The sequence below is a fragment of the Phocoena sinus genome, chromosome 17 (genome assembly GCF_008692025.1).
Source record: "Phocoena sinus isolate mPhoSin1 chromosome 17, mPhoSin1.pri, whole genome shotgun sequence".
NCBI lineage: Eukaryota > Metazoa > Chordata > Mammalia > Artiodactyla > Phocoenidae > Phocoena > Phocoena sinus.
The window spans coordinates 78,480,921-78,498,344 of record NC_045779.1 but is presented as its reverse complement, the minus strand read 5'-3'; the positions used below and the strand labels follow the sequence as shown (position 1 = coordinate 78,498,344).

Below are 17,424 nucleotides of genomic sequence, written 5' to 3'. Positions count from 1 at the left end.
AAGCCTGGCCCCCACTGCTTGCAGCCGAGGAGCCAGAAGCTGGGTGAGCATTTGATGCCCATTTCCCCACCAGGCACACGCTTGTCCCACTGCAGAGAACAGCTGGGCAGGCTAGTGGCAACCCCCACAGTGATGCCCACTGGAGAGGAGAGCCCAGCCTCAGATGAGGGCTCGGACAGGCAGCACCCCGCCTCTTCTCGCGACACCTCCGTGATGCCTGGGCTTCTTAGGCCTGGGAGCCCGTACTCCGCCCTGTAGCGGCCATTTGGAGTGCAGGCTTCGCTTGCATGATCAGTCTTGTGTGCAGGACTGCCTTGCCACGGTCCCCTGCCCCATCGCTGGAAGCCCTGCTAGACTCCCTGCTTGCCAGGTGTTAGGTTCACTTAGAGCCCGTTGCTTTGTCCTGGGAGTGTAACCCTTCTCGGGGATTTCTCTGCTGGGATCCTCAGGGAGGCTCCAGGTGGATCAGTGCTGCCATAGCCCCGCTCCCAGGCGAGCATCGCTGGTCTGTGAGTGTCCAGGCTGTCCAGGCTCTTCCAGTCCCGTCCCCCTTGGTTTTGCCTTTCAAGTCCCCCTAATGAGGTTCCCAAAGGAGGGGCGTGGGCCCTGGTGAACACAAACAGGCTTGAGAGGCGTCCAGCTTTTCCTCTCCCTGTGTGAGGGGTAGATTTCTAGGGGTTTCTTTTTGCTTTTTTAAACATTTATTTATTTATTTAGGCTGCACCAGGTCTTAGTCCGGCACTCGTGATCTTTGTCGCGGCATGTAGGATCTTTTAGCTGCGGCATGCATGTGGGATCTGGTCCCCCGACCAGGGATCGAACCCGGGCCCCCTGCATTGGGAGCACAGAGTCTTACCCACTGGGCCACCAGGGAGGTCCCTTCTAGCAGTTTCTGTACCAGGATCTGGGATGTTTGGGGAACCCTCTGGTTTTGTTTTCTTTTTTAATTATAAATTTATTTATTTATTTATTTTTGGCTGCGTTGGGTCTTCGTTGCAGTGCGCGGGCTTCTCACGTGGTGGCTTCTCTTTGTTGTGGAGCACGGGCTCTAGGCACGCGGGCTTCAGTAGTTGTGGCACGCGGGCTCAGTAGTTGTGGCTCACGGGCTCTAGAGCGCAGGCTCAGTAGTTGTGGCGCACGGGTTTCGTTGCTCCGCGGCACGTGGGATCTTCCCAGACCAGGGCTCGAACCCGCGTCGCCTGCATTGGCAGGCGGATTCTTAACCACTGTGCCACCAGGGAAGACCCAAACCCTCCGTTTTAATATTAATTTTACTGTTGGCCTTGACCCTGAGTTTTCTCGGGGGTTAATGTCCCAACCACAGCAGGGCCGATCATCCCTTCTCTTTAGCCAGTCCTGAGGCTGCAGGGCGGCGGTGAGCCTGACAGGAGGGGAGTGCGGCTTCCCCTGCCTTCCGCCAGGCGGAGGATGGCAGACTGGCTCCCACGGGGAGAGGCGAATTTCTCCTGGCTGTTCAAGCTCCAAGATGAGAATAACTCCTTGGCTGAATCAGTTACTATCTCTCCTTGCACGTGGGGCCGTTCCACCCCTGCCCCCACCTCCCAGGGAGGCTCAGGCACCCTGGTCCAGGGAGGCTCTGAGCCCTGCCGAAGGCCCAGGGACTGCGACTCAGGGGCCCAGAGGCCTCCTCTCAAGAGACTCTTACCTTTGAGCGAATTAATTTGGATGAGACACACCCCAAAGGCCAGTTTCTCTGGTTCGGGTCACTTCCCTGGGGCCCCAGTGTAGCCCCAGGAGTGAAGATCTGTCTGCCTGTCAGTACACCTTTTCTCTGTCCTCTCTGCAGCCCCGGAGGGCAAGGACAGCCCCCGCTACCTGCATCAGTACGTTCTCAAGTTCCCTGAGGCAGACAGAGAACCATCTTGAGGGCTGGAATCGCCCTGTCCCGTTCTTTCCAGGCCAGCCGGCTGGGGGAGGGCGCCAGGAGCCCGGCCATGTGGCTGCTCACTGTGGAGTGATCCGGTGCAGCACAGGGAATGCCCCCTCAGCCCCACGGGAGAGATGCCTGCTCTCAGCCCCCAGGGCCCTCCCCATATGGAGGCACCATCCCCATCGCTGCCCAACCCCTGACATAGGGCCCCTCAAAAGCTCAGTGAGCATTTTCCCTTTGTTCGTCACATTTATTGTCTTTCCTCAACTCCCAGGCCTTGTGGGGAGCTGCCCACGTGGCTGGGTGTGGCTCCTGGCAGCTGGGTGGGCATGAGCTCTGCCCCACTAGAGAGCTGCCCTGCGGGCAGGCTGCAGGCTAGCAGAGCCGGCTCAGCCTGAATAGCAGTGCGAGGCAGGCGTAAAGCGCGTTCGCACAGCCCTGGGCCTCCGGTTTCCAGCACACCTGGGGGGCGCCCACCTGTGGCTCAAGGCCACACTCCTCCAGCAGGACCCAGGTGGGTGCCTCTGAGCCCCAGCTGCTCCCCAGGAGCTCGTGCGGCAGGGACACGGCCCTGCGCTCCTGCCATGGGGTGCTCCGCTCCAAAAGGCTCTCCACCTGGCAGGACAGGGTGGGAGGTTGTCAGAGGGGCCCCCAGGCTTCTGGCACCACCCACACCACCCCAGCCCGGATGCACTGGGTCCGCACCTCCGGCACAGCCCCTCCCCTACAAGCTGGGCCCACTCACCAGTTTGAACGCCCCCGACAGGGCCCCCATCTCCAGCGCCTCAGCCAGCAGCACGTGCTGGGTTGCACTCAGCACTGGGGAGAGACCTTGGGTGAGAGGGGGTTCTGGAAGGCCAGCTAGGGAAGCCCACATTCCTGCTCCCTGCCTGTCCCAGCCCCAGAGCCCCTCACCAGCTAGAGCTTGCAGCAGGTAGAAGACGGGGCCAGCAAGTCTCTTTTCCAGCCTTCTGGAGGAGGACACCAGGCACTCGAGGACAGCACCCACCGGTCCATCCCGAGGCTCCAAAAGCCCGCCACGCAGGCCGTGCTCCAGCTGGGGGTAAGGGCGTGGGGCGGCGGGTGAGCGTGGGGGCGGGGCGCAGGCACCAGCTCTGCCCGCCCCGCCCCGCCCCACCCCGCCCCCCACCCACCCACCACCCCTGCACGCCCCCCACGCCCCACCCAGCTCTCTCACCGACTCATCCAGGGCTTGCAGGGCCGCCTCGTCCCGCAGCACCTGCCCGAGGGCCCCCAGCAGCTGCCCACAAGGCTCCCTGGACAAGCCCTCCAGGCCCACGGCCCAAGCCTCCACTTCTGCCTGCAGGCCCTGGAAGTCTTCGGTGGTCGCCAACCGGTCCTCCACGGGCCCATCTGTGGGGACAGGGCTGCCATTGCCCAGGTACCCACATGGCCCCGGGGAGCCCTGGTTATGGAGGGCAGACCACAGGGGGGCAGAAGGGGAGCCCACCAGGGGGGTGGCCAAGAAGGTACTGACCCGACAGGAACTTGAAGCAGATAGGGAGGAATTTTGTGGAGGCGAGGCGGGAGGACCGCTGCAGCTGGCCACCTGCAATGTAGGAGGGCCTGTAGCCTGGACGAGGCAGGGCTGGTCAGCGCAGGGCTGGGTCCCCGAGCCAGAGAGGCCTGAGGCCTCCCCTCGGCCCTCACAGCCTGTCACCACCACCCCAGTACTGGCAGCCCGGGACAGGGAGCAAGGTCGAACCAGGCTGGTGTCAGCCTGTCACCGTGTCACCCGTGTGTGCGCGCGCGCTTGTGTGCGTCCCCCGCTGTGCTGTGCTGGGCAGGAGAATGCCTCGTCAGCTCATCCCGTTGCCCAGGTCCACAGGCCTCACCTTCCTGCTGTGGCCTGAAGGTCGTCTGCTTCTTATCCGGGAAGAAGAGGATGTCTGGCAGCCAGACAGGAGCAGAGGTGGGAAAGCAGGTTAGCGGGGCACTTGGCATCTCCCTCCCAAGCTGGGACCCCCTGTGCAGTACCCCCATTGTGCCCCAACCTCCCAAATGCCAGAGCAAGGGACCCTCGGCCACCCCGACCCAGATGCCCCCAGTGACCCCTGGGGCTCTTCCAGGCCTCTCTGCCATGGAGTCTGGGCCCCAGAAGTCACCGTGATCCTGGCTCACCCCAGTCAGAGCCAATAACCAGCTGGGCCACCCGAAATGCGAGGATGCTGCCCGCGGGGATGGTGACCATCTTGTTCTGGCTCAGGTGGCCCTCGCCTCTGCCCTGAGGGATGGATATGGGCTCAGGACTGGGCTCTGGGTCACGGGGCCAGACGTAACAGGGTGCTGGTGGCAGGGGTCTACCCCACTCTGCCTCCCCAGCCCGAGCCCCCGTACACCTGCAAGCACATGGCTCCCGGAAGTGCAAACTGGCCGGAGCCCTCCTGCTTTTGGGTCCGGGTGACTTCCACCTCCTGCTGTGTCTGCAGCACCTCGGTCACGACGAACACGTCATCCCCACGATTCCGCAGCTGCTGCAGGACTTGGTGCTCAGGCCGCCGCAAGCGCCTGTGGCGAGCGGACCAATGGGAAGCTCGCAGCGGTGCACCCTGCGCTCCCCTCCCCCTGCCACGGGTCGGGCTTCCGTTCCCTGGACCTCAGCCTTTGTGGCCACAGGGGTTGGGGGCAGTGACACGGCCGAGGAGACCAAGAGCTCTGTGGATGCCCAGGCACGGGACACTCATCATTCCCTCCCTGGTGCTCCCGACAATGTTTGTGAGTGGGTGGGGTGCAGGAAGAAAAGACAAGGTCCAGTGGGGATGGCGGACACCTGAAGACCTCTGGAGGGGCCCACCCTGTTGGCCGGTTGCTCACCTGGCTGCTCGCTCTCTCCACTCCCTGCCGCTCCCCGGGTTCAAATCTCATGTCTCCGCTCTGAGCTAATGGTCCTTCTCCCCAGGGTCCCTGTGTCTGCTCCACCCCAGCAGCCCAGCCCCCTCGCAGTGGGACTTGGTCTGACCCCTGACCCTAGGGCCCTGCCTGGCCGCCCTGGCCCACAGAGTGCAGGCCCCCAGGACCTCTGCGGCCTCCTTCCCTGCCCACTGGTCCCAGCACGCCCCTGCCTCTGGGACTTCCCTCAGCCTGGCAGAGACCCCCCTGTGACTCCTGCTGCCCCGAGGTCCTGACCCAGAGGCTGCCCAGTTTCAGCAGGGCCCCGCCACCCCAGGGCTCACCTCTCTCGGTGCATGGCTTCCCAGGTGTTGGGCGCCACTCGCAGCGTGCACACAATCATCGAGGCGCTGGAGCTGCCGGACACCGCGGTCCTGCCTGCCAGCTTCCCCTGTCCTGGGGCCGCCAGCTCCACGCTGCCCTGCAGCTGCCCATCCATAGCATCGTGGAAATGGAAGGTGTTGCCACACTCCACAGCTGGAGCAAGACCAGAGCTGAGGCCCATCCCACCATCCGCCGCCTTTCCCCCCGGGCGGAGGGGCCTCTGAAAAGCGCCTGCCCTCTGGAAGCAAGAGCCCAGAGGCCCAGAGCAGGTGGCAGCGGGCCTGCCCACTCCTCCCCCCACCCGACCCATGGCTCTGACAGTGCCAAGTGGGGTACCTGGCTCTGGGGCGTCGGGCTCCAGGATGTCCCTGAGGGACAGGTTGACACGTGTGTAGCGGTGTTTCCAGAACCGTGAACTCGAGGGCTTCCTGCCCAAAAGGCAGTAGGGCTGGAAGCTGGTGGAGCTCTGCAGGCTGTCCACAGGGGTGAGCTCCCCACCGTGGTCCAGCTCCTGGACCACACTCCTGACCACCCTCGCAAAGGCCGATGCCATGCTCCTGAGGAGGGCAGCTGGGTCAGGCCTTGCACCCGCAGGGCTGGAAGAGGGCGGGCGGAAGAGGGGGAAGGTAGGTACCTGGACGTCTCCAGTGATGGGGAGCTCTTTCCCTCCAAAGCAGTCCTGCTTGGCTAGTCCTGGGATGCTCTGACTGGCAGAAGGTGCTTGCTGCTGACTATCACCCAACACAAAAACAAGCAGAAGCACACCCGGTCATCCACTCATCCACCTTTCCAAGGGGCCATGAGCACCTCCAGGGTGGGGCGTCATTCACAGCCCTCAGTGGGACTCAGGCCACGCGCACCATCTGTTCTGTGATCAGAGTGCCCACGTGGAGCCCGAGAAAGCCCTGGGACTCAGCGCTTGGGGCGGGGGGGCAGCCCTGGCCACTCACCAAGGCCTCTCGTCCCTTTGTCACTTCAACAAGGCTTAGGACTGCTCACGGAAAGGAGGCACTGAGGAAGGGCAGGGCAAGGCTGGGGCCTTGGAGTGACCCCAAGCCACTGCTCTGTCTGCTGTAGCAGCTCCCCCCGCTGGCTGAGGTGTTCAGAGGGCAGGGGAGGAAACAGAAGCCGTCACTTCCTGGGCAGTTGGTGCAAAGGCCCACAGCAAGGCCCAGCCAAAGTGTCCCCAGCTCCTAGACGTGTCCTCCAGGGCTTTCTCTGCGCCCAAAGCTCCGTGAGCCACTAGTCTGTCTTCAGGGGTCAGAGGCCAATGTGGGCCTGACTCAGGACCCAGGACATCTGGGCTCCAGGCACGGGGGCCAGCCCTTAGGAAGCCTCTGAGCTTCAGGGATGGTCTGAAGTCTGAGAGTGGCCCAAGGAGCACCTAGAGGGCCTACCTGGAGTTAAGCCCAAACCAGCCGGGCTGGGGAGGGCACCCCCTTCCCAGAGGCCTGGGGCTTCCCCAAACCGGTCTGGAATTGCGAGTCCTTGGGGGGCTTGGGGAAGCCGCAGAAGGGTGCCCGGACCGGGTCTCCACCCAGAGGAGCTGGCCTCCCCCCACCCAGCACTAGGGAGAGCCCCACCCTGGAACCAGGGCAGGCAGTGGGGTGCAGCGCGCAGGGGCGGGGAGCAGGGTGTGGGAGCAGCTCACCGTGACCGTGACTGTTGCGTGCCCGCGCCCACAGAGCTGAAGCCAGGCCGCTCTGCTGGCTGGGATCGGAGGGCCCTGTCCCGGAGCTGCCGAGCTAGCACACAACCCAAAGTTTCCCAGATCCAAAAGTGAAACCTCGGCCGGCCTGGAGCAGCCACAGCCCGGAAACACCCCCGGGAGCCCGCCCCCGCAGCCCCAGCCCGGCGAGGGTGGGGGAGGGTCAGGGTACGCCAGCTCGTGCCCCACCCGCTGCTGCCTCCAACTGCTGGGCGCTTCTTCAGTCCTTCTCTCTGGAAACTCTGGGCCACGGCAAAGGGTCTGAAGAGACATTTCCTCAAAGAAAATGTATTGCTACAAATGGCCAACAAGCGCACAAAAAGGTGCTCACGCCATTTGCTGCCAGGGAACTGCAGATCAAACCACAGTTAGATGCTGCTTCACACCCCACAGATAACCGTATGAAAGAGAAGTAACGAGTGTCGGGGAAGATGGGGGGAAATTGGAGCCTCACACACTACTGGGAATGTAAATGGATGCAGCCGCGGGCGTGCAAAAGAGTCTGGCAGTTCCTCGAAAAGTTAAACAGAGAATTACCGTTAGATCTCATTCATTCCACTGCTAGGTGTGTATTCAAGAGAAGTGAAAACATATGTTCACGCAAAAACCTGCACATGGATGTTCCCACAACATTACTGTTAACAGCCAAAACGCAGAAGCACCGCAAATGTCCGTCTGTGGAAGCACAGACGATGTGGTCAGTGCGTACGATGGAAGACACAGGAGGGTGTGGTGCTCCGTCATACAAAGGAATGAAGTTGTGACTCACGGCACAACGAAGATGGACCTCCAAACATTATGCCAAGTGAAAGAAGGCAGACGTGAAAGACAATACCTCACGGGATTCATGTATGCAAATTGTTTAGAACAGGCAAACCGTAGGGACAGAAAGCAGCTTAGTAGTTGCCAGGTGCTGCGGGGAGGGGATGGGGAGTGACACAGCCTCTTTTGGGGAGTGGAAATGTTCTCAACTCTGAATACGCTAAAAACTCCAGAGTTTCACACTTTTAATGGGTGAATTGTATGGTATGTGAATTGTATCTCAATAAAGCTGTTACTTTGAAAAGCTGAAGCCAAGTAACAACACCCAGGCCTGTCTCAGGTTCTCAACACCCTTACTCTCCTGGGCTGCTTGCGGATCATGTCCAGTGCAAGGCAGCCAGGAGCCCCGTGCCCCCTTTTCTCCACCGCTCCGCCGCCACATCCTGCCTCTGGGCCCCGTGACACTCTGGAGCCCGCACCAGGGCCCCTGCCAGTTGGCTGGCCTGAGACTCAGCCCGCAGGCTCCGTCCGCCACACGCATTCATTCGAGCCATGAGTGTTTATCAGCACCTGGCGCCATGTGCTCCTGCCGATGAGGGCTCTGGCCGTGAATGGGACAAGGGCCCCTCCAGGTAGAGCCGCTGGCAGCGGCCCCGATGCCAGTGCAGGGAAAGTGACTTCCTGGGGGGTGTGTTTTGGAATGTTGCGGTGCCCCGGGGCTGAATGAAGCATGGCCAGGGCATTGCTGCAGCGACTCCTCGTTCACATGTTCAGTTCTTTGGCAATAACCTAAACAAGAGGTACTGGGCTTGGTGAGTGGTTGTGTCACTAGGCTCCTGAGGGCAGAGTCGGCCTGAGATGACAGGAAGCGAGTCCACTGGGGAGAAAAAGCAGAAGGAAGGTGGGTGGGGCTGGCCCTGCACCCCCTCCCCCTCCCCATTTGGAGGCCTGGGGAGCACCCGGATAGTTCCAGGGCCAGGAAGTCTGGGGCAACCTCCCGTCTTCCTCACAGCCACTCTGTGATATGGGGGTGGGTGAGGCCTCCCTGGGCAACGTCTGGGCAGACCCTGGGGGTCCAGAGCCAGCTAGGACACCACGCCCTGGGGCGAGAACCTCGACCAGGGATGGGAGCCTGGGAGGGGGCTTCTGGCTGTGTGCGGGGAAGGGTTAGCACCTCTGGGAGAGTTCTAAGGAAGAGGAAGCTCACCACAACCCGATGCCTCCACCCACCCGGTGTGGGGCAGGGCCGGCCAGGCACTGCTGGGAGCTGGGCAGTGGAGGCCACAGCCTCTGCCCTGGAAGGGCCGAGCCCCTGGGAGGAACAAGGACAGAAGATAACCAGGACAGCCCTTTGGAGGCAGCGGTTGGGATACCTCAGAGGACATGGGAGAGTGGGCTTAGGGAGAGGAGCCTGAGGGTGTCCACTGTCCTCCAGGCAGGGACAGTGGAGGCCAGGACCGCGTGAGACGGGGCTAGGGGGTAGTCGGCCCGAGGAACCCACCCAGCCCCGGCCATCGGGCATCAGGGACGGCCAGGGTCCAGGCAGGGGTAGGGGGAGCTGTGGGCCTCGGGCTCATCTGGGTCCGCGATGTGGGTGGTGCAGCCCAGGGGGCTGGCTCCACCCTGTGCCCGCCTCCCAGTGACACTTTGGGGGTTCCCAGGGTGCCGGAAGTCGGCGCCCAGGATGTCGGCAGCCGCGGCCCGCGCTGCCGCGCCCCCAGGAGCCCGCGCGGGCAAGAGGCGCCCCGGAGGGTCCCGTGTGCCCGAGAGCCGCTTGGCCGGGAGTGAACGAACGCGGAGCGAGGGGCCGAGAGGCCGCCAGACGCACTGAAGTCCCAGGAGTCCTTTCCTTTGGGAGTTGAGTCCCCCCGGGGCTTCCCTCCCGCTCGCCGCCCCCGCCCCGCTTGCTGGCCCGGACCCTCGGCGGCGGCTCGGACCGCCGGTCGGCGGGGCCTGTCCTTCAGGCGCTCAATCAACGCTCGGCGGATCGCTGGGCGACGGGGCGGCCCCAGAGCAGGGCGGTCTCGGATCCAGGGGCGCCCCGGGAGTCAGGAGGGGCGTAGGCATCAGGAAGGGGCGGCAGAACTGGGTGGGGGGGAGGCAGGCGGGGAAACTACTCCCCGCAGGTCGGGATCCGCGGAGGCTCACGGTGCGTCCTGGGGGCCGGCGCGGGGGACTAGCGGTTCCCTTCGCTCACGCCCCGCCTCCAGCCGCCCCTCCCCCGCGCGGCCCTCCTGTCTTGTTTCCTTTTGGTCCTCGGTCCGGAGGCCTGCGGCATCCTGCCTGGCTCCGGGCACTTTGTGCTGACAGGGGTCGGGGGAGCGGCTCAGAACCCTGCCCCACTCCAACTGGTCCTCTGCAGAGGGAAGCGGCTCTTGTTTCCGACGCTCTGAGCCTCACTTCACTTTGCCCCAGCTGCAGGGGGCTCTTACTGCTGGGATCCAGGCATTGCTGGGCTCGGGGTGGGGGGGCGGTGGTGTCTCTTCCACCTAGTTAGGTTTGCCCAGTACTAGGGCATGTGGGAAATTGTGGAGGTGAGATTCACACCATCCATCCACAGTGGTCCCCGAGAGCCTCGTGGAAATGCTGCCATCTAGGAAACAGTAGATTAATCAACTTTTCTCCCAAAAGGATCTGGTTCTGAGGCTCATGCTTTGCTGTGAGGGTGGAGGGTCAAGTGGGGGATTGGAGGCTGGGATGAAGGAGGGACCCACAGAGCCCTCAATGGCAGTTCTCTTCTACACTCACTTCCTGCCTCTCTCCCTCTGGGATGAAAGGCAAGGAGGTATCCATGGGGTAGCGGTCCCAGCCGGCCAACCACCTGTTCCCACGTGAGGGCCCGGTAAGCCAGGGTGCCTGACTCCCATCGCATGCAGACCTCCTGGAGGGAAGGAGATGGCAGGAGGGGGACATTCCCCAAGGGAGGTGCAGGCTGGGTTGGTGGAGGGGGGACACAGATACTTTTGCAGGCCATAGAACCAGGAGACAGGTAACAAGCTCAGGAAGGATTTGACATTTTGTGCTTGTGCCCTGGTAAAAGTGCATTCGGTACAGCTGCATTGCTTTCCTACTCTCCCACCCCCTTCAGAGAGGCTGGTGCCTGGGGTAGCCTTATGTGGTGGGGCTGGAGAGAAGGGGGGTGTGCAAGGCCAAGGGCAGATGTGGGTGGGGTGGCCGGGGGGAACAGCTTGCAGCTCAGGAAGGCTGCTTGGGCTAGGGTGGTGAAAAGAGCAGGAAGCTGGGTGTGGGAGAAGGGAGGAGAGCAGAGGGAGGTGAGGGGTGGCGGTGGGAGACAACTCCCCTGTGAGGGGAGAGAGGGAGAAGTCCATGGAAATGGACTTCCAGCACTAGGTATGTCTGTTCCTCAGCACTTGTTTGCTGAATGCCAGTAATGGAGTCCTTTTTATGGCCCCAGACCTGCACCTGGGCAGCCCTATGGGAAGGTCCACTGCGGGGAAGAGAGAAGATTGGCAGAGAAGAGATCACTCGGAGAGTGGGCAGCCAGCGAGAAGAGACCACTGGAGGAGAGAGATGGCCTGGAAGTAGTTGGCCCAGGACGCGCAGGAGTCTGGGGAGGGTGAGGCTACCCTGTGATTTGGGATGGGAGATTGACCCCCTTTGTGTAGGTCTCCTCATCCTTAAGTTGGAAACGACAGGGTTGTTGTGAAGACTCAATGCATTAATGCGTGCTAACACTAGAATGGGGCCTAGGGACTTTCTTGCTGGTCCACTGGTTAAGAATCTGCCTTCCAATGCAGGGGACGCGGGTTCGATCCCTGGTCGGGGAACTAAGATCCCACATGCCGCCGCGCAACTAAACCCATGTGCTGCAACTAGAGACAAGCCTGCAACAAAGAGCCTGCACAGCCCAAATAAATAAATAAATAAGTAAACAAACAAACAAACACAGACCTGTGCTTTAAAAAAAAAGGGGGGGGGGGCCTGGCACACTGTAATGGTCTATAAACATGCTCAATATTTTTGTTCCATGTAAAGAACTCAGCACCTGACTTTAAAATTTTTAATTTTTATTGAAGTATAGTTGATTTACAATGTCCTATTAGTTTTTGGTATACAGCAAAGTGATTCAGTTATACATGCATATGTATTTTCATATTCCTTCCCATTATGTTTTTTTTACAGGATATTGAATACAGTTCCCTGCGCTATACAGTAAGACCTTGCTATCTATTTTATATATAGGAGTTTGTATCTGCTCATCCCAAACTCCTGGTTTATCCCTCCCCATCCCTTTCCCCCCAGCACCTGATATTTTTGTTCATAAGGCCTTGCACGTGTTTCATTATCTCTTTTGGGGGGATTCTGAAAAGTGAAATTCCTCAAACGGTATTCAGGGTCTTGGCACGTGTTGCAAATGGCCCTTCAGAAAGGCTGTGCCAACATCCAAAAAGTGAATAGTGAAGTCTCTTGCCCTCAGCCCCAAACACTGAAGGCAGACTGCTTTAATCTTTGCCAGCTTGATGGACATCAAAGAGTTTTAAGTGTAACTGTCAAGGTCAGTTTTAAGGAGTTAATCGTGACAGCACTTACATCCCACTTACGGTTTCACAACTCCAGGAGACAAACCCACAAACCCTGCCTCCTCTCAGCAAGTGGCTGGGCTCTCCGCTCCACCACCCCAGGACTACAAACCCTGCCTCCTCTCAGCAAGTGGCTGGGCTCTCCGCTCCACCACCCCAGGACTGAAGTCCAGGAGCAGAGAGCTTGTCGGGCACAGAAGACAAGTTCAGTGCTAGACCCATGAATCTGTCAGTGTGTGCTAATAAATCACCCCAAAACCTAGTGACACAAACATCCACTGGTTTGCTCATAATTATGTGAGGTGCCCTAAATGATGACATTTAGGCTCATCTCTGCTCCACATGGTATCACCTGGGTTCATCGATTTTGTGGCTAGCTGGCAACCACTGGCCTCATGTGTATGGCAGACGGCTGGCTGTCAAGAGGGTCAGTGGTATTAACCAGGCATGTGTTGTCCATCCTCCATCAGGCCAGCCCTGGCTCATTCATAAGGCTACGGCTGCAGGATTCTCAAGAGAAGCAAGACAGGGCAAGTCCAAAGAAGTGCTTTTCAAGATCCCTGGTGGGAAATTCCCTCATTCTACGCGAACTCCCCTACCCTGCCCTCAGAGTTCAGCCAAGGCCTAAGGGTCTTACACAGTGTTCAGCTGGTGGGGCACGACCTGTGGCTCACCCCATCTCACAGCCTGAGTGCAGGGGCCATTCTATTGCCTGGTCTTCCTAGCCTGGGGCCACCTCCGCCAAAGAAATCCCAGGGTGCCCACTGCTGTATGGTGAGTGGAGCAACATTGACTCCCTAAGGTGGGTTCAGGTGCTGACCTAAGAGGCTGTGGGCTGCATCCTCGCCTGCAGGAGACAGAGCACGTGACCCCTTGAATCATTGGTGATATATGTTTTACCTCTACATATGTTATAAACCCACAATACGTTTTTATTATTTTTGCTGTATCTATTTGTCTTTTAGAGAAAATAAGAAATGAGAATTAAAAAAAAATTACTAACATATTTCCCGTTTCCTGTCCTCTTTCTTCATGTAGATCTGTCTCCATATTGTATCATTTCCCTTCAGCTCGAAGAATTTCCTTTAACATTTCCTATTTTTCAGGTCTGTGCAGACACATTCTGTCCACTTTTTTTTATTGTGGTAAATACATACAAATTGTTATGTAATCATTTTAAAGTGTCCGCTTCAGGGGCATTAAGTACACATTCACAATGTTGTGAAACGATCACCACTGCTTGTTTCCAAAACTTTTCCATCGCTGCAAACATAGACTCTACCCAGAAAGCATTAATTCCCCATTCCTCCTCCCCTCAGCCCTTGGTAACCTCTGATCTACTTTCTGTCTCTATAAATTTCCCTATTCTAGCTATGTCATATAAGTGGAATTTTGCCGTATTTGTCCTTTTGTGACTGGCTTACTTCATTTAGCGTAATGTTTCTGAGGTTCAGTTATGCTGTCGCATGGATCAGTACTACATTCCTTTTCAAGGCTAAATCCTGTTCCATTGTACGGATATACACTGTTTATCCATCCATCCTCATGGACACTTGGGCTATTTCCACCTTTTGGTTATTGCGAATAATGCTCCATCCAACACTGGCACACGTGTTTGAGTTCTCACTTCTTCAGGGTATATACCCGGAAGTGGAAGTGCTGGGACAAACCCTAATTCTGTTTTTAACTTTCTGAGGAAACACCAGACTGTTTTCCACAGCGGCCATACCATTTTATACTACCCCAGCTCTATCGAGGGATTTACACACCTGGTTTTATACTTGTTTCCACTGATACACCAAAATCTTTCATGTTTTCAGAGGTTTAACACGTCTCTGTAGGGCCTCTTCGATCTTGGACGTTTCTTCTCCTGTCCTGGCCGGCGCAACAATAGTCTCCTGGGCCCTCATCCCACCAGGTCGCCGCTGGGGTGGGGTCTGGAATTCGGCCCTCGCCCAGTCCCGCAAGGAACGAGAGTTCTTGGCGAAGGACGCGGCCAGAGCGCTCCGGGTCGGCGACCACCTACCGCAGCGCCCCCTCCACACGAGCGGTGAGTCCAGTTCCCGGCGCTCCGTAGTGACGTTCTCCCCCCAGCTCTGCGCATGCGTGACCCCGCCTCTCCAGCCGTTGCCAGGGTGACGGCGCATCTCTTCTGCTCCCCCTCCCCGCGGCCCGGCAGTCGCCCAGGCCTCGCCTCAGTGCGCAGTCTCGGCACCTCCCCGCGCTCCGCCCAGCCCGAGGGGAAACGGTCGCGCGGCGATGACGTCGCGGGGGCCTGGCCGGGCGTCGCGGACTCTGGAGATGGAGGAAAAGGAGCAATTACGGCGGCAGATCCGTCTCCTGCAGGGTGGGTCAGGTCGGGTCGGGCCCGGGTCACGCGTCCCTTTCTTCCCCTTTTCTTCACAGCGGGCCCCTGCCCGCCTCCCCTAAGGGAGTGGCTTTCCGCCCGCGGTCTCGGCGGCTAGGTCCGGTCGGGTGGGGAGGTAGGTGGGGTCGGGCTGGGTCTAGGGGACCCGGAGGGGCGTCCCGACTGGCCTGGGTCACCTCCAGCTCGGGTTTCGACGGAGGGTGCGAGCGTTTCCGGCGCTGCGGCTGGTGGCGGCGGGGCGGTCGCTTAGTAACCGGCGGGCGGGAGGGGGCCCCCCCACCCCCACGCGCGGGCACGTACTCGGTGCCCCCTGGGCGCTCCCTCGCTCCCCGCGCCCGACAGTGGCAAAGCCCGCTCGGGGCCAGGTGTGTGTTTCTTCCCTGGACAGCCCGTTTTGACGCTCCTTCCGTCCGTACAGTCACACTCTCCGTGATATTCCCGGCCCAGACAACCCAGTCTTCAGTTTCCAGACTTTTCCATTTGTAGACCTAATGTGGTTTGCTATACTTAAAAAAAAAAAAAAATTCCCCTTGTAAAGTTATTCCCACAAAGAGAAGACTTAAGGACTTGGAAAGTGTGTATGGGGGAGAGTTCAGGTGGGCTGAGCCCACCTTCCAGGCACTTCCTGGCCTTCCATCATATCTGCCCTGAGGTGTCACCAGGTCTGGACCTGGCTCTCTTTGGGCCTGGGGGCGGGACATATGGTGGGGGAGCGTTGTAAGGGTGGGGCTTGTTGGCTGAGTTGTAACAGCTTGGGTTGTTTCAGCCGAGGCCTGTGCCCCACCTGCACGGGCACAGCTGTCCAGGGGCTTCCTTGGCAAGGCCCCGTGGCGGTCCACTGCACCGCGATTCCAGATGATTAGGCCTCTCCTCTCCTCATGGGAGGATGGTGTGACATTCCTGTCAAGTGTGGAGTACCCAGGGGTGTCACTTACCTTACCCTCACTGCCTCGTGTGCCAGGCAGGGAGCTCATTAAGGTGCAGCCCTGCTCCCTTTCTGTCTGTGGGCAAGCCAGAGGGCCTCCATGTCTCTTGAGGCATTACAGCATAGGGCCTTGCTGGTCTTTTCATACTGAGTGACACTTCTTCTCAAAGGATTGTGAACCCAGCATAATATTCCTGGAGGATAGGGAATATGCCACAGGGATACATTTTAAGGATAAGCAACTAGAAATAGGATTGAAGTAGAACTGACGGGAAAAGACTTATGGAGAAGATTGGCCTAGGGAATTTGGGCTGACTTTCAGTAGTTCTCACGCACTGGCAGCTGCCCCTCCTGCACTGGGACGTGACAGGATCCACCGGGGTCTGCGGGGTGTCTGGTCAGCTGATGCCCCTCCAGGGAATTCTCACTGATTTTACTCACCCTCCGGTTAATGGGGCCTGTGCTCCTGTCTCCTCAGGTCTGATCGATGACTACAAAAACCTCCATGGCAATGCCTCTGCCCCAGGCACCTCCGCCGATTCCCAGTGGCAGCCGCCCGCTTACAGCAGCGGCAGGGCCTTCAGTGCTCGCTGCCCTCGTCTGAGCCGGAGGGGCTTCTCCCCGAACCATGGGCCCGTGTGGCGCAAGAAATACTCCCTTGTGAATCGGCCCTTGGGATCCTCGGACCCACCCGGTGACTGTGCTGCACAGCCGCCCCTTGGGGCTGGGGGCAGCCCGGGTCCCAAGCCCCAGCAGTACATCCTGGAGAGGCAGGTCCAGCTCAGTCCGGATCAGAACATGGTCGTCAAGGTCAAACCACCGTCAAAGCCGGGCTCAGCTAGCACTGCAGGGGTCCTGCGGGGCTCCTTGGAAGACTACGGGGATGCCCCCTGGAGCAGCCACAGGCCTCAGGAAGGTGAGGGTGAGCTTCCCGGCGGGCAGCAGCAGCCCTCGAGGCCAGGAAGAGCTAAGGGGAACTGCAGTGAGGAGGACCCCCTTCTGGTCTGCAAGGCCCGGGTGGTGAAGTCAATGAGTACTGTGAGCAACAGCCCTTCAGAGCCCCGGCGGATGGTCGGTGAGAGCGCAGTTGCGGCCAGGGCCCGCTTCCTGCCCTCCAGCCCGCCCCAGCGGGGCGGCACGGCCCTGGGCCGGAAGGTGGGCTCACAGCCTGTGGCCAGCTGCGGCACACAGCTCCTTGGGGACGGGAGAGCGAACGCCGGCCACGCAGATCAGTCAGCTGCCTCTGGCCTGGTGGCAGGCCCAGCTAGACCTGCTGCTGGACCCAGGCAGACCCGGGAGCCCTTGCTGCTGGTGTCCTGTCGAAGCAACAAGTTCCGGCAAAACAACTACAAGTGGGTGGCTGCCTCGGCGAAGAGTCCCCGGGCCCCTCGGAGGGCCCTCAGTCCCAGAGCAGTGGCGGAGAATGTGTGCAAGGCCCCCTTTTCTGCAGCGGACCGAACGGAGAAGCCGCAGCTCAGAGGCGACCTGGATGCCAAGCCCAGGAGGTTGGCCGCAGCCTCCGTGCCTGGGGCCTCCCTGAGCAAGTACAAGTGGAAGGCCTCCAGCCCCTCGGCCTCCTCGGCCTCCTCCTTCCGTTGGCAGTCAGAGGCCGGCAGCAAGGACCATGCCTCCCAGCTCTCCCCAGTCCCGTCTAGGTTCCCCCCAGGGGACAGACCAGCAGTGGGACCCAGCAGCTTGAAGCCCCTCTTCAGTGAGACCCCGCTCTCGGCTTACAAAGTGAAGAGCCGCACCAAGATCATCCGGAGGCGGGGGAGTGCTAGGTGTGTGTCCCTGACCCGCCCCCGGGGCCCTGTCTGGCCAGGCAGGCTCCGCCTTGTATGCAGAGCAGGTGGGAGGGCCCACCTGCAGGGGTGTGGGAGGCGGAGAGGAAGCATCACCGTGACGGGGCCTGAGCGCGGAGCTTTGCCTGTGGTGGTGTCACCATAGTCAGTAGGAATGAGGCCAGCGTCACTGCTGTCCCTTACAGCTGAATGA

The 17,424-nt window shown here is 59.9% G+C and overlaps 2 protein-coding genes and 1 long non-coding RNA gene across 13 annotated transcripts in view; 2 read left to right on the top strand and 1 right to left on the bottom strand.

Moving 5' to 3' along the window:
• Positions 1-1,915: 1,915 nt before the first annotated feature.
• On the bottom strand, positions 1,916-7,834 carry GSDMD (gasdermin D). Of its 10 annotated transcripts, none has more exons than XM_032610072.1 (13): positions 6,777-7,829; positions 6,076-6,218; positions 5,760-5,856; positions 5,462-5,682; positions 5,086-5,278; positions 4,252-4,420; positions 4,034-4,136; positions 3,748-3,801; positions 3,390-3,485; positions 3,090-3,265; positions 2,807-2,948; positions 2,637-2,710; positions 1,918-2,506 (listed from the first exon to the last, which is right to left on the bottom strand). In XM_032610072.1, exons 4-13 carry the CDS (start codon positions 5,676-5,678, stop codon positions 2,267-2,269), a joined length of 1,464 nt encoding a protein of 487 aa, XP_032465963.1. In that variant the 5' UTR covers positions 5,679-5,682; positions 5,760-5,856; positions 6,076-6,218; positions 6,777-7,829; the 3' UTR covers positions 1,918-2,266. The 10 variants fall into 10 exon arrangements, with proteins under 10 accessions (XP_032465972.1, XP_032465964.1, XP_032465963.1 ...); XM_032610079.1 differs by having other exon boundaries at positions 5,462-5,553; positions 6,777-7,823; XM_032610075.1 differs by having other exon boundaries at positions 1,919-2,506; positions 3,390-3,461; positions 6,777-7,815.
• On the top strand, positions 3,192-4,122 carry LOC116742440. The gene is made up of 3 exons (XR_004346462.1): positions 3,192-3,293; positions 3,733-3,824; positions 3,982-4,122. It is a non-coding gene; the product is annotated as an uncharacterized LOC116742440 (long non-coding RNA).
• A 6,550-nt stretch (positions 7,835-14,384) lies between the features above and the next one.
• Positions 14,385-17,424, top strand: part of ZC3H3 (zinc finger CCCH-type containing 3) — a 79,644-nt gene continuing 76,604 nt past the window's right edge. Inside the window, exons 1-2 of one of the 2 annotated variants that reach the window (XM_032610056.1) lie at positions 14,385-14,483; positions 15,908-17,210. In XM_032610056.1, coding sequence (XP_032465947.1) covers positions 14,396-14,483; positions 15,908-17,210 — 1,391 coding nt within the window. In that variant the 5' untranslated portion in view covers positions 14,385-14,395. Of the gene's footprint in view, positions 14,484-14,583; positions 14,620-15,907; positions 17,211-17,424 lie in introns of those variants that run through there. The other variant, XM_032610057.1, reaches the window with a different exon arrangement.